This window comes from Cetorhinus maximus, chromosome 12, assembly GCF_964194155.1.
Source record: "Cetorhinus maximus chromosome 12, sCetMax3.hap1.1, whole genome shotgun sequence".
NCBI classification, from domain to species: domain Eukaryota; kingdom Metazoa; phylum Chordata; class Chondrichthyes; order Lamniformes; family Cetorhinidae; genus Cetorhinus; species Cetorhinus maximus.
Window position 1 is genome coordinate 927462 of NC_135890.1, and position 16771 is coordinate 944232.

General features: G+C 41.3%; 1 protein-coding gene across 1 annotated transcript in view; it reads right to left on the bottom strand.

Annotated features, from left to right (window-relative positions):
- Positions 1 to 391: 391 nt before the first annotated feature.
- LOC144687260 (semaphorin-3E-like) overlaps positions 392 to 16771 on the bottom strand; it is a 307033-nt gene continuing 290653 nt past the window's right edge. Inside the window, exons 17-19 of the mRNA XM_078553107.1 lie at positions 9777 to 9906; positions 7081 to 7217; positions 392 to 1268 (exon numbers count right to left, since the gene is read on the bottom strand). Of these exons, the coding sequence (XP_078409233.1) occupies positions 810 to 1268; positions 7081 to 7217; positions 9777 to 9906 (726 nt within the window). The 3' untranslated portion in view covers positions 392 to 809. The remainder of the gene's footprint in view (positions 1269 to 7080; positions 7218 to 9776; positions 9907 to 16771) is intronic.

Below are 16771 nucleotides of genomic sequence, written 5' to 3' on the forward strand. Positions count from 1 at the left end.
AGATTTAAAAACTAAACTAACAGCCATTCTTGTCTGGATATAAACATATCATCCATTTGGTAATCATTATTATAATATTGTTTCTTAATTATCAAATAAAGCCACGGGGTTAATGAAAGGTCACAATTTTTCTTTTCATTTGCCCTTTTCTCTAATTGAAGCTGTTTAAATGTTGACTGTTACACACAGTAGCGTAGAGAGCTGTACTTAATTAACTATATTTTTTAAAGGGGCACTGCCTTCGTCGAATGAAGTTTTGGGAAAGACTTTCTTTGTTGGCACCGAAAGTCCAGGGAAATGAGAATCATTTTAATTATGATGCTGTCACAAGCAAGTGGAATGATGCATTTGAATGACATTTATATCAACAACAAATGAAATATTCACCATATTGTCACAGAGATAATTTAATAATTCTGTTCAGACATTAATGCATCCACAGGTTTAATAGAAAAAAACCTTAAACTATTAGAGAATGAACAACTGCGGCATGGAAGAGATAACTATGCAAACTACTCGGGGTTAATTGAAAATCTCAGTGAAATTATGTACAACAGTGGTCTTGAATTTTAAGAAGCATGTTAATCTCTATAGCATACACATGATGTTGTAAGAACTGTTACCAGCGTTAGTGCCACACACACCTATTTACGTGTGGAGTGAACGCAAGTTTGAGCTTTGAATCCAATTGTGAATCAAATAGCTTTGTGTCTTGTAAACAGGAGATATGTTTCCTAAAACATTTCTTTGATGTTTTATCACCATTGTATCATCCGTTTTTAAAAAAAGGCTTGAATGTTTATGGATCCTCATGTATCTAAAACATGCCTTGGTGTTCGCCGGTGTTCTGACTGCAGGCCTCTGGCTTTGATTTTTTGTTCCTGTGTGCTGCTGTACTTCCACTTGTTCCCTGCTACTTTGTTTTTCTTTCTCTTCTTTTCATTGCACCACATTTTCTGACAGTAATCCTCCACTCTCTGGAAGTTACTGTAACCTATCAACTGGAGAAATTCTTTGTACCACGGCCTAGTTCCTTGATGGCTCCCAGGTTGCACCAGGCATGGCATTTTGCGGGGCCTCTCCTCATTCTCTTTGTGAAATATGCTGTCGACCTGCTCCTCTTCCAAAACATTCAGTTTGATTTTCATCACTGTCTGGATGAAGCCATGTTCTCTTGCTTTGCAGACATATGTTCCAGCGTCCATTCTGTGAAGGCTGAGAAACAGCAATCCCAGGTCTGTTTTAATCACCCGATCATCTGTTTTGACCTGTGAGAACATCACAACAAGAAAGTCCTTTAAACAGAGTTTTGACTGGCCCTGTTGCCAAGGTTTGCATGTCCATACACACCTGCTCTGGATCAGATCACACTTCACCCACATTGAGCGTATTCAGTGGAAGGTTAGACTCAGAGAAACAATCGGATAATACCATGATTTCTTTATCAGGAATATTTCTAGTATCTCGTTTAGCGAGAAATCTGTCTTTCTGTCATTCTAATCTATATATACACAGTGAGCAAGCAGTGATTCAATATATGGAAATGTAGATCTTTCAGTATCAGCATGTCAATTCCTTTGTTAAAATAGTGGGAAAGGAATGCCATGCAAATATGCTTAGTTTTGGCACATTATTGACGAAAGGATTTAATTGAAGTAATATTATTAGCTTTTCTGACATTTTTTATATGGTTTGCATATTCTCAGCAAGTATTTCAATGTTCATAAGAAAACAAATCGGGGGAATAGAGTAATCCCGTTTTATGGCGTTGGGGTCATGACTGATAATTATTCAGCATTAGGTTTCATTGAGTCAGGCACCACATCATTTGGATGATTTCAGTCTGTCTGTCTGCACAGCAGGGGACCCAGCAACATGTGTGTCTAGCACATGATACAGCTACAGAAACAAAAATAGCTGGAAAACCTCAGCAGGTCTGGCAGCATCTGCAGAGAGGAATACAGTTAACGTTTCGAGTCCGTATGACTCTTCATCAGAACTAAGGAAATATAGAAATGTGGTGAAATATAATCTGGTTGAGGGGGGTGGGATAGGTAGAGCTGGATAGAGGGCCAGTGATAGGTGGACATTGCCAAAGCTGTCATAGACAAAAGGACAAAGGGATGTTAACGATGGTGATATTAGCTAAGGAATGTGCTAATGGTGACATTAAGGGTAGAAAGCAGGACGAGCGAGGTACAGATAGCCCTAGTGAGGGTGGGGTGGGAGAAGGGGTCGAAATGGACTAAAAGGTAGAGGTAAAATGAAAGATCAAAATAAATTTAAAAATAAGTGGGATAAGAAAAATATATTTTTAAAATTATAAATTATTGGAAACAGGGGGATCAGAAAGGGGGTGGGGATGGAGGAGGGAGTTCATGATCTAAAGTTGTTGAACTCAATATTCAGTCCGGAAGGCTGTAAAGTGCCTAGTCGGAAGATGAGGTGCTGTTCCTCCAGTTTGCGTTGAGCTTCACTGGAACATTGCAGCAGGCCAAGGACGGAAATGTGGGCATGAGAGCAGGGTGGAGTGTTGAAATGGCAAGCGACAGGGAGGTCTGGGTCATGCTTGCGGACAGACCGAAGGTGTTCCACAAAGCGGTCACCCAGTCTGCGTTTGGTCTCTCCAATGTAGAGGAAACCGCATTGGGAGCAGCGAATGCAGTCGACTAAATTGAGGGAAGTGCAAGTGAAGTGCATGGGAAGGTGCCGTGGGAGGGATTGAGATGTAGGGGGTGATGGAGGAGTGGGCCAGGGTGTCCCGGAGGGAACGATCCCTGTGGAATGCCGCCAGGGGGGGGTGAAGGGAAGATGTGTTTGGTGGTGGCATCATGCTGGAGTTGGCGGAAATGGCGGAGGATGATCCTTTGAATGCGGAGGCTGGTGGGGGGTGATAAGTGAGGAGAAAAGGGACCTATTAAGGTTCTGGGAGGGAGAGGAAGGTGTGAGGGCGGATGCGTAGGAGACGGGCTGGACGCAGTTGAGGGCCCTATCAACCACTGTGGGTGGAAAACCTCGGTTAAGGAAGAAGGAGGACATGTCAGAAGAACTGTTTTGGAAAGTGGCATCACCAGAAGAGAACATGATACAGTTAACCTGGACCTCTTAAAGGCAGCCTGTCTCTCTTAAATGGGAACTGAAGTCATTATACAGAAGCTGTTGCTGTCTGTGGACAAAGTGGCTTTAAACAGAGCACATCAAATGGAGCAGCAGGTAAGAGAGGGGGCTTACAGGCATTCTGATGAAGTAGTAGAGGAATTAGTGCAGCAGGTGGAAAGGAGGAGAGAAGTGATGTTCCTGAACACAATGGAGGCTGATTTTTCAGCCACAGGATTCAAGTCACCGCTCATGACCAGCAATGTAAAGGATGGAATGGCACGGAACACTTCACGAATATATTGAGGCAGTTCGAGCATTTTAGTCTGTATCAGGGTTGACGCCTCCATTTAAGAGAAGAACTATATGACTTAGTCATCGTGCTCCAAGAAATTGTCATCATTCCATTTTTCCCTTCAGTAATAATCATGGTCACTGGTTCATGAATAAGTCAAAATTCATTAAAAGTACATCAGATTATGATTCTTTGGTCAGCATATTTTGTATTTAATTCCAGAATTCTGTCTAGTTTTTCATGAAAACTGTAAACATGTTGAATTGGTAATAAACAAAAGGAAAACTTAAATATGCAAATATCCTATTTCTGTGATTTAACAGTGAGATTGCAGGAAGGCCTTTGCTTGTAAGTATGTCCTACTGTTTCCAATGGTAGAGAAAATAACAACAAACTGTTTCATTCATGTGACCACCTATACCAATAATCTCCTCAATATTTAAAATTTACAGTGATTAGTAACTGAAAACCTCAAACTATAATGTAAATAGCACACAATCTGACATTTAACACCGAGTAGGTTTTCTGAGTCTTGCTAGGTTTTGTTTTTATGTCTATGACCTTTCATTTCAAAATGATATTTTGATGAATAATCTATTTATAGATTTGTTTCACAGTTAAACATGTTCAACATACCCTGATTCCATCCATTACTGTGCTAGTGTCAGAGGCACTGGTCTGTAAGTGAAAGATACCTGGGATCTAAATGACCAGGCACCCAAATTTAAAAACAAGAATGAGTGCAATCTCAAAAATCACACCATCATTACAATGCCAGAGGAGGACATTCGGCCCATCATGCCTGTGCCTGCTCTCCAAATGAGCATTTCACCTACTGCCATTCTCCTGCCTTCCCCCTGTAACCCTGAAGATTGTTTATTTTCAAATGACCATCTAATTACCTCTTGAATGCCTCAGTTGAACCTGCCTCAACCACACTCTCGGGCAGTGCATTCTAGAACCTATCCATGTGTAAAAAAGTTTTTTCTCATATCACTTTTGCTTTTTTAGCCAATTACTTTAAACCTGTGCCCTCTCGTCGTTGATCCTTTCATGTGTGGGAACAGTTTCTCCCCATCTACTCTGTCCAGGCCCCTCATGATTTTGAATACTTCCATCAAACCTTCTCTCAGCCTTCTTTTCTCCAAGGAGAAGAGTCCCAATTTCCCCAATCGTACTTCTTCATCCCTGGAACCATTCTCATGAATCTTTTCTGCACTCTCTCCAATGTCTTTATGTCCTTCCTAAAATGTGACACCCAGAACCGCATGCAAGACTCCAGCTGAGGTCTAACAAGTGTCTTATACAATTTTAACATAACCTCCTTGCTCTTGTACTCTATGCCCCTATTAACGAAGCCTATGATACTATATGCTTTATTAATTGCTCTCTCAACCTGTCCTGGCACCTATAATGACTTATGCACATATACAGGTCCCTCTTCTCCTGCACCCCTTTTACTTTATACTCCATGTTCTTCCTGCCAAAATGTATTATCTCCACATTGAACTTCATCTGCCAACTATCCACTCATTCCACTAACTTGTCTATCTCCTTTTGAAGTTCTACACTGTCCTCCTCACAGTTTACAATACTTCCAAGTTTTGTATTGTCCACAAATTTTGAAATTGTTCCATGTACACCAATGTCAAGGTCATTAATACATATCAGGAAAAGCAAGGGTCCTAATACTGGCCGCTTGGAAACCCCACTACAGACCTTCCTCCAGCCCGAGAAACATCCATCAACAATATTCTCTGTTTCCTGTCACTCAGCCAATTTTGGATCCATGTTGCTACTGTCCCTTTTATTCCATGAGCTATAACTTTTCTCACAAATCTGTTGTGCAGCACTGTATGAAATACCTTTTGGAAGTCCATGTACTCCACATCAACAGCATTACCCTTATCAATCCTCTCTGTTACCTGTTCAAAAAACTCTAGCAAGTTAGTTAAACATGATCTTCCCTTAAGAAGTCCATGCTGGCTTTCCTCGATTAACCCACATTTGTCCAGCTGACTATTAATTCTTTCCTGAATTATAGTTTCCGGAGGTTTCCCCACCTCTGAAGTTAAATTGACTGGCCTGTAATTTCTGGGCTTATCTTTACACCTTTTTTGAACAAGAGCCTAATGTTTACAATTCTACAGTCCTCTGGCAACACCCCTGAATCTAAAGAAGACTGAAAAATTATGGGCAGTGCCTTTGCAATTTCCACTCTCACTTCCCTCAGTATCTCATCTGGTCCCAGTGCCTTGTCCACTTTAAGTACAGACAGTCTATCCAATACCTGCTCCTTATCAATTTCAACCCATTCCTATGACTGAATTTCCTCCTCATTCACCGTGCCCTGGGTAGCATCTTGTTCCTTGGTAAAGACAGGTGCAAAGTATTAATTTCACACCTCAGCCATGCCCTCTGCCTCCATGCGTAAATCCCCTTTTTGGTCCCTAATCGGCCTTACTCCTCCTTTTTCTACTGTTTTACTATTTATTTGCCTATAGAAGACTTTGGGATTCCCTTTTATGTTAGCTGCCAGTCTCTTTTCACACTCCCTCTTTGCTTCCCTTCTTTGCTTTTTCACCTCCCCTCTGAATCTTCTGTATTCAGCCTGGTTCTCAGTCTGGAGTCAAATGCAAAGAATGAAAAGAAATAGAAATAATTAAACTGATTCCATCCACATGAACCAAAAATGAAGTGACTGAAGGTGATCTGACACAAGCAGCATTTCATGGACAAGTGCGTAAATATTTCCAGAAACAAAGCACTCAGTCGTACCGGTTACTTGGGTGAGAATTGGTTTTGAGAAAGAAATGCAAAGATAAAGCTGTGTTTCACAGGAAAATAGAGTGAAAATGAGATCTGATGATAAGGCAACTGAAAATTCAAATTAACTGAGCTTTTATTCAGTTTTTTGGGTTTCAGTTCAGTTGAGAAGTTTAGTCGAAACTGCATGTTAGATCATATTCACTTGGACAATGAATCAGGTCGTTTAGAGATGCTATTAACTCAAACTGGAAGAGCTTGTCAAATGATTCAATATGGCTCTCATCCAAATTAATCTATTTTTTCTTGGGATGGGTAGCGATATCATTGGAAGCCTCATAGGAAAACAGAAAAAGAAACAATACTGGAAATAATTTCCCCTAAATTGGTTGATATATCAGAAATCGCCATGGGATGATGTTTATTGCCAATAATGCTAAGGGCATAAAATTCGCAATTGTTCTGACATTGTGGAATAACATCATAGCCCGATAGGTTCATTATGAATCACACGTTACACAACACGGTTTGGCTTGATCTTAGTACAGCTAACCAAAGCTCCAGTTTTAATCTACGTTATGGTTGTGTTGGCATGAAGTGGTTTTAGTTCACATCAATAATGTGGCCTGAACCCAGAGTTAGTCCCTGATCTGACTTCAGAGGGAGGCACCAGGAGGTGCTCTGAAAAAGGTTGTTTTGACATCACTGAATGTATAAACGTTACATCATTAAAAGCGGAAGCAGGCTGCTTTAAGTACAGTTGCCAGCCTGTACTTCATCAAAGCAGATTTTACAATATCCTAGTGATTTGTACATCCTTAAGCACCATGAAATTCAAGTAAATGCTCATCAGTCCTCTTGCTCAAATAGGATTTATTATTTTTAGCATTTTAAAAGCTAAGTTTCTTGCACAGATAATTTACCTCCTCTTGTTTTGTGTTTCTTGTTTCCACAAACCACAACACTTTAGCTTGTGGGGATCTGGGGCTACACTCCAGCAAGGTGCTGTTTTTCTCAATGCCGTATAATAGTCTTTCCATTGTTTTTGTAAGTGTCTCATCTGAGCCATGGAAGAGAAGAAAAAGGTACTTTTTTTATGTAAGAACCAAATTACAGGTGATCAATATAAACTCATTATTTTGCTTTTGTCATCATATCAGCAAAAGTATCCCATTTCCCTGAAATCTGGAGATGAGACCCACTGACTTTGTGTTGAATAGTATTTAAGTATTTGTATAAATATGTACACCTTAATGGAGTAAAACAGGATCTTCCGGTCGGCGAGCGGGGGCGGGTCCCTCTCACTGAAGCATAAAATGACGCGGGATGACATCGGGTGGAATTCCCGACGTCACCCTGCATCCTTTCCATTTTCAGATCGGTGGGAGCACAGCCGAGTCAGCTAATTACGGTCATTAATGGATCTTAAGGCAGGCGGGGAGCCCTGGCGGGCTACCGGAAAAAGCGTGAAACCTCATCCACGGGTGGGATGAGGTCTCATGAGGGTATTTAATTTTTTATTAAAGGTTTCAACAAAAGTCATGGACATGTCCCCACTCATGTGTCATATGAAGGGACATGTCAGGGAAATTTTTTTATCATTTGTATTACAAATTTTAAATCGGAGCCGATTTCCCGAGGCAGCACTTAGCCTCAGGGAGATCTGTGCATGCATGGGCGCAAAATGGCAGCGCGTCCCCGATCAGGGGCGCCGATCAGAGGCGCGCCCCCTTGCACCCGCTCATGCCCGCCCGCACCCACTCCCGCACCCACTCCTGCACTTCCCCCCAAAATGGGGAGAAAACTTTTCCCTATTTTGTATTAATTATACCCAACATGATTAATAAAAAGAAATGAAAAACCTTTTTATTTATATAGCATCTTTCCTGGCCTGAGAATGTCCCACAGTGGATTATCAACCTAGAACATTACCTCTGTTTCTCTTTCCACAGACACTGCCTGACCTGCTGAGGATTTTCAACATTTCCTGTTTTTGTTTCAGATTTTCAGCATTCGCAGTATTTTGCGTTTGAATTTATTTAAGATGTTGGTTGAAGATTAAATTTTGGCCTGGACACTGTGAAAACTCCCTTGTGCATCTTCAAAATAATGCCAGATGATTGTCAACATCCCCTGAGAGGGTAAACATGCTTAACACCTCATCCAAAATACAGAACCGTCAATGTCGAGGAAAACCCCCTCAGCCATTTCGGGGAGCTCTGAATGGATTTTATGTTCATCAGGAATTTGATGAAGTACCTTTGGGGCTCTAGTCCCCTAGAGGGATGGGATCCCACGTTCAAGACCTGCTAGCCAATTGGAGATCCCGCAGCTCTTCAATCCCAGCAGGAATACTGTGAACAGTCCTCGGCTGGGACTGCGCCTGGGTGAGAGACGCAGCAATGGAGCCGGCCATCAAGGGGTGGGGATGGTGGTGTTTGGTGAGGGCAGGAGGTTGTTTTCCAGGGTGTGACTATTGCCACAGGGGGTGCCACCTCATGGGCCACTGTGCCAGATTAGGAGGGCCCCCCTCACTACCAGGATTCACCAGGGGCGGCAGAGGGTCCACCTGCTTCTGATAAAATGCCAGCACCATCAGGAAGAGGCCCTTAATTGGCCAGTTAAGTGGCAAAACTGGGGACTGCGTGGGAGGGCCCATCTCCACCTTCCGTGTCACTGGAAAAAGGTGACGAGTACTCCACCCTCCATCTTAGCTCTTGCCTCCTCTCCCACTCCTTCAGGCTCCATTACATCCCGGGCCATTGTTTCTGACCAATGGGATCCACCTCCTGTGAAATTGAATGTTAATATCACCCCTGTCATCAGGGGCAAAAACATTTTGTGCGGGTAATTGATTTGCAAACTAAAGGTCTTGTGTGTTTCATTGATGTAGTAACATGAAACCAGTTGGGGTTTATGAGTGAACTACATGACTATTCGCCTAGACTTGCGTTATGTGCAACATTTCGATTTATTCCAAAGTTACAATATCCTTAATATCATCAATTTCAGGATTCTAATTTGAAAGTAAGCTGGCTCCAAACATTAGATATGTGGAATATGCTTCAGAGACATTGCCAGATACCCATGGATGAATTTGATAGAAAGATTACAAATTCCCATATTACAAATGGGAAATGGGAATATCATTGGGGCGAATGCAGGGTTAGGAATGAAAGATGGTTGGAATTTTCTTCAATGATTGTCACATGGAGCAAAATAGAACATGTTAAATAGCAAATTATTTCAGCAAGAAACATCTGACTGGGTACGAAAACCTGAAACTAAAAATTGGACATGTTGGATTTTAAGCATGAAAAATATTTCAGTTTGCTTTAGCAAGTTTTCCAATTCTTGAAAAAAAATTCTTCAAAGTCAGGGAAATGAAATCTTCATTAATTTATCTCATTTTCAAAACAATCTACCTGGATTATGAATGAATATAACAGCTGATTAGCAGCTGATTAACAGCTGGTTTAAAAGCAACAAACTGTGGATGCTGGAAATCCAAAACAAAAATAAAAATAAATATAAATAAAAATAATAATAATAATAATAATAATAATAATTCCAGGTATTTTTATTTTTATAACAGCTGATTTATTGGGGAGTCACCTACCATTCCTGTGCTGGCCTAGGCATTGTTGGATTGCATCACCATGTCGAATATCTTGCCTACGGAAACGCCTGCAGGACAGGGATAGACAAGATATTTTAATATCCAGGAATGCGCAATCCTCTGATAATATCTACAGGCGTCTTCCACGTATTTTCTCAAAATAAACTTTCTTAAGCCAATATGTGCAGATATAATTTTTATCTGTACTATTTTGCTGTGCTTTTGACACTACTCTCATACACTGGCAGAGTGAGCGCTTTGATATTAATTCAACAGTTGGTCTCGTTTCATATCATGTGAACAATAAAGGGTCCACATTTCAGTCAAATGTGTCAATTAGGAGCCCACTTGTGTTTGAATTAAATATATAAATGATAAGTTTGGATTGGGAAAAGAATGAACATGATTTGAGATAGATGAAAGTTGTGCAACAGGTAATAATATCACGTCATCATTAAAGACACTGGCGGTGAAATTGTATCTACGCCATCAACTCGAAATGGATTTGTAATGAATTATCAGCCAACTTTTCGTCATACCCCAATCTTGCCATGGAAGTTCACAAAAAGATGGTTCAAGTTCCTTTCAGAGACTTGCTTCTTAGTCTCAGTGTCACTTTTACCCAGTTTGAAATGGAAAACCTTGGCAATATTTTTCAAGACAATGGAAAATAAAACTATGATGGTGAAAAAATCAACTGACGATTTTCTCGAGCTTGTTTTGTGGATAGACCAATTTCATCTCTGCTGTGTCATCAGAAAACATCAAGCACCACACACAAACCTTTTCAACTAGTTTAACATTCAGGACAGCCTGTTCTCCCCATACATAATGTGAAAATAGTTCTGTTAAATTGTACATGATGGAATCTAAACATGCAGGTCATTTCTATGAATATTTCAATGGCTTCTTCACCCAAACAGCTATTTCCTGAACACGCAGAATGAATAAATGCATCTTTAATGTGGCATTAAAAGCAAGTAACTAGTCAAGCGATGAGTTCATTCTTTCCCCTGGTTGAGGCTTGCAGCTTAGCCAAAATATTTCTCAACGGAGAAACAAGTTCCATTATGATTCGAGAATGATGGGAAGTCACGGCACAGAGACTGGTCAGCTGATCTGCCAGCCATTTTCTCCAGCCCAGTCCCCTAGCATCATCCTGCTATGCTGCTCCTTCCCCATACTTATTAATATTCTTTTTCAAGCAATTATCTAACTCCCTTTTAAAATAATTTATGGACTCTGCCTCAAAAACGGCTCCTGGCAGATAATCCCACATTTTAACCATCCACCATGTAAGGACTTATTTTCTAACTCCCGGGTGAATTCTCATTCTGATTATTTGAAATTTGTATCCCTTCACTAATGTCACTGGAAGCTGCCTGTCTTTATTTGCCTTGTCATCACTCTCCATATTCCTGAAGGTGTTTATCACTCACCCTGTAACCTTGGTTCCAGTGAAAACTTGAACCTCTCAGGTGTGTCCTATAATAATATATCTCTGGTAACACCTTAGGAAATCTAGGCTCCGTCTTTTCCATCACTTTATTATCCTTCCTTTAAAGTGATGTCCAAAATCATGCACAAAACTCCAAATGAAAACCTCATAACTTGCTCAGACCTTCAGTTGTAGGTCTTTCTTGGATCTTTACTTTCAGTTAAGCAAATAGGGATAAACTATTCACCTTATTCATACATTGTGCAGAACTCAATATTGTAACAATGGGAGATAAATACTGCTATAATAGTGTTGAAAAGATAGCTCAGGCAGATAAATAATGGTGACAGATTGAGGATGGTATTAAAAGTGATCGAATGATTGTAACTATGCCAAGCTCATTTGGAAACATTTTGTGCTCTGGAGGCTTCACACAAAGTGCATTAAATAAAATTTGACTTTGTTAATCTCTGAGCAAGTGTCTGCAGGAGCATCTGGACATGGATATGTTCAATCAATGGGAGATAATGACAGTGCTGAGAATTTTCATCTTTAGTCCCACTCACTGCTTAAAAAAAATACAGATTAAGTACAGCAACAACCAGATGCCATACATTCCTGGAATTGCTCAAACGCCAAAACACCCAACCTTATTATAGACTCTCCGCTAGCCAGCAGGACATTCTGATTATCTTATTTATCAGCCACCTTCAAATTACAAAAAAAACACTCTCCATTCTTTCCATCGGAATTCAACTGTTCTGCGCTTGAGTATTGCTGAAAAAAAGAGACATTTTTTGTTGAAGTTTTTCATCTTGCACTCATCAGGACAATTTGCATGAATACCAAATGGAAAGGGACAAAATAATTTATATTGTATGAGAAGACGGTCTTGATTGGTTGGCAGTAGCAACGAGTGGTATTCGCCACTAACAGGATGCTGCTGTCAAGCCAAAAAGACACCCTGCCTATCACACAGATGAGTAATGTGGTATATGAAGTGCCAGTGTGATGCTGGGTATGTAGGCCATATGTCCAAAGACTGGCGGATCGTACCAAACAGCATGTCCCTTCCACTGTTCCCAGTGGGCAAGGTACAGACCGTACCCAACCAGCCCATGCTTGCAAAACTCAAAACACAGTGTCCAACATTAGATGTGATTCTGCGGTTGGACAACATTTGCTAAATAATCCTCAATGTGCTAAGAATTACGCTGACAACCAATTTAAGATTGTCAGTCGGGCTTGCAGTGTGGCACATGTGTGTGTACTGGAAGCTACATATATTAATACACGGGCCCCCGTTCTTTGCAGACAGAAAGAACATGTACACACATTGTGCCTGTTTCGGCTAAATAAAATAAGTGACAGCCATTCGCTGGTTCATTCCTCAGGGCAATGCTTTAACCAATTATAGTCAAGTTGCCTCGTTTAAATTTCAAACAATGCTTGGCAGTTAACTGTCATCAACTGGTGCATTCTTCATGGCAATACTGCTACCAATCAGAGTCTACTTGCCAACCAATCAGTACTTTCTTCTCATACAGTATAGATTGTTGTTCCCTTTACATTTGGTATTCCTGTGAATTGTCCTGATGAGTGCAAGATGAAAAGCTTTGACAAAAAATGTCTCTTTTTACAGCAATCCACAAGTTCTGTATTATCAAATGACTATTTGTTCTGTTCTCAGTGATTTGTTGTGATCTGGAACAGCAGTGGAAGCAGAGTGAAGAGTGACTTTTAAAAAGGAAATGGAAAATAACTTAAAATTGCAAGGCTATGGAGAAGGAGCAGGGGAGTGAGTACAACTGTAGCTCTTTCAAAGAGCTGGCACAGACACATTGGGCCAAATGGCCTTCTTCTATGCTGTATGATTCAATAAAATGCTTCCAGGTGCTTCATAACTAGATATCAATGCGGACAATACCCAGACAGTTTATGAAATATGATTAAAAATGTGGCTAAAGAAATGGGTTTTGAGGCTGTAAAGAGGGAGAGGTTTCTGAAGGATTGAAGTAACTGAAACTTCTGACACTGAAGTGGGGTAGAGTGTGGGGTATATAAATGAGGCTCGAGTTAGGGGAACATAGACTGGAGAGTATTGCAGGATAAGGATTTATACACGGGGCAGGATTTTGAGTTGAATGTGTTGGAAGGTGGGGAACTTGCGTGGATCATTGATGAAAGGTGTGATGGATGAGGGGATTATGTGTGGGCCAGGAAATGGGTGGCAGAGGTTTGGTGAATATCATCAAGCTGCAAACCAGAAAGGTAAGACTTGAAGTATTTGGATGATTGTTTGGGAGGCAGGCAATATTGCGGAGATGGAATTAGCAGTCCTGGTGATAGCTCATCTCAGAGTCAAACAGGGCACAAAGATAAGAATCAATTTGACATTGACCTGATAGAGGGGCCGAGTGGCTAGGGCTGGGTGAGTGGGTGCTGGAGGAGACTATCAATGATGACGGTTTCAATCTTCCCGATGCTGATCTGGAGGCAAATGATTCATCTTTGATATAATTTCCGACAAGCAAGTCTGATAACACAGATCAGCCAAAGATTCCCTAAGTTTAATGTTGATAAAAACCTTCCAGTCCCGACAATTGACTGCTCTTGATTTTGTCAGTTTTTTGTTGGGAGGTGCAAAAACTTGGTATGATGCTTAATGGCAAACTTCTGTCCTTTCTCACATCTGTTCCAATGCCAACATTCCTTTGTTCCACCTCTTCGCCATTGTTTGTTTTCACTCCTAAGGGCAGAACTTTATGCTGATTGGGTGGGTGCCTGATCAGACGTGAAATCATGTGAGGTTATGTCGGGCAAGCGTCCCGATGTCATCACGTGCTCGCGCGATATCTCGGTCGGCGGACACATGCAACAGTTGGGAGCACGCCCGCCGACAGTTAAGAGGGAAATTAAGCCTATTAACTATTAATGGAGCAATCGACTACGATTTTTCTTGATCCATCCAACTTTACGGTTGGTAAATGGGCAAATCGGCCAGGCGACCTTTACATTTTTCCAAGGGCGGGATGAGGTTTCCATTATGAAATAAAATAAAAATAAAAATCTGTAGGCAGCATTTTTATCATTTATATTTTCAGGTTTCTGATTCTGATACTTGGACATTTCATTCCAGCTTTCTGAAACTTTATTTGATGGTTTTCGGGTCTGTAGGTCCCTGAGGCAGCTCTCTGCCTTCAGGGAACTTTCTCTCAGCACTGGACTGTGCCCACATTGACATCATCGCCCATCCTCTCCCCACCCCCACCTCCACCCGGCAGCACTGAGCTTCTCAGTGCGTGTTTCACACTGGCTGGCCGTTAATTGGCGAGTGTGAAATCGCGGTCGAGGGCTGATCGTGGTCAGCTGTCCATTCCCTGACCGGTCCCAGGCCCACCGATTGTGCCCACCTGCGAGGTGAAAATTCAGACCCTAATGTTTTCTATCCTCTCTTTGTCATCTGAGGCTTGGCATGTCTAACCCTTTCCCAGGTGGCTCTATCTTTCATGAATTCATGCTGATTCAGAATGCTGTGCCATACAATGTTAATGTACAAAGTGCTGTATGTCCATTACCCCAACCTTTCCAAACCCCACTATCTTCAAAGAATTGTTGCTCAGGACCCTTGCCATCAATCTCCTCTATTCTGATCTGCTAGGCTCAGTAATTTCTGCACACATCCTCAATTCCTCGGGTTTGGCATTTTCCTTCTTCTCAGTTCCTATGACTTGATTTGGATGATTCCTTCAGAAACTACACCCCAGATGCTCTGAAACACTCTCCCCAGATCTTTAACCTCAACTCCGCACTTTTCAAAACAGCCCCCATGCTTCTCCATCCTTCCTTCTGCATTGTTGTTGACATCCATTGCATTTTGGATGTATTGTCCTGTCTATAGGGAACTGTAGAAATCTGAATTGATATTGAAATTGCAATGCAAAATACTTCCAGTTTACAATTCATCTTTTTATTTGAGCACCCAAAGAAATTAATTGTCTAAAAATAATCAAGAATGTACTTTAGATCCACAAGAACGCAAGAAATAGGAGCAGGAGTAGACTGTACAGCCCATCGAACCTGCTCCACCATTCAATACGATCCTGGCTGATCTTGGGCTCCAGCTCCATTTTCCTGCCCACTCCCCATATCCCTTAATTCCATGAGAGACCAAAAATCTATCTATCCCAGTCTTAAATGCATTTCATCATGGAGCATCCACAACCCCTAGGGTGGAGAGTTCCAAAGATTCACAATCCTTTGAATGATGTAATTTCTCCTCAATTCAGTCCTAACTGATCGGCCCCTTATCCTGAGACTGTGCCCCCATGTTTTAGATTCCCCGACCAGTGGAAGCAATCTCTCAGTGCCCACTCTATCAAACCACTTCAGAATTCTGTTGATTTCAATGAGATTTCCTCTCATTCTTCTAAATTCCAGAGAATATAAGCCCAATTTACTCAGCTTCTCATCATCGGACAATCCTCTCATCCCAGGGACTAATCCAGTGAATGTTCGTTGTACCGCCTCCAATGCAAATATATCCTTCCTTAAATGTGGAGGCCAAAACTGCACACAGTATTCCAAATGTGGTCTCACCAAAGCCCTGTACAACTATAGCAAGTTCCCCAATCTCTCTTCATAGGACAGTCCCGCCATCCCAGGAACAAATCTGGTGAACCTATGCTGCACTCTCTCTATGGCAATAATGTCCTTCCTACGGTAAAGGGACCAAAACTGCACACAGTACTCCAGGTACGGTCTAACCAAGGCTCTATACAATTGAAGCAAGACTTTACTACTCCTGTACTCAAATCCTCTTGCAATAAAGGCTAACATACCATTTGCCTTCCTAATTACTTGCTGCACCTACATGTTAGCTTTCAGTGATTATTGATGAGGACACCCAGGTCCTTTTGTACATCTACACTTTCTAATCTCTCACCGTTTAATAAATACACTGCACATTCGTTCCTCCTACTAAAGTGGTTAATCTCACAATTTTCCACATTATATTCCATCTACCATATTCTTTCCCACTCACTAAGTCTGTCCAAATCCTCCTATAGCCACTTTACATCTTCCTCACAACACACATTCCCACCCAGCTTTGTGTCATCTGCGAACTTGGGAATATTACATTTGGTCCCCACATCCAAATCATTGAGATATATTGTGAACAGCTGGGGCCTGAGTACTGATCCCTGCGATTCTCCACCAGTCACAGGCTGCCAATGTGAGAATGACCCGTTTATTCCTACTCTCTGTTTTCTACCTGTTAGCCAATCCTTAATCCATACCAGTATACTACCTCCTATCCCGCGTGCTTTAAATTTTGCTAACCAACCTCCCGTGGGGGACTTTATCAAAAGCCTTCTGAAAATCCAAGTATACTACGTCCACCGACTTCCCTTTATCAATTCTGTTAGTAACATCCTCAAAAAACTCCAACAGGTTCACTAACCATGATTTCCCATTCGCAAATGCATGTTGACTGCGCTCAATCAGATCATGATTATCCACGTACCCATTTGTCACACCCTTTATAATAGATTCT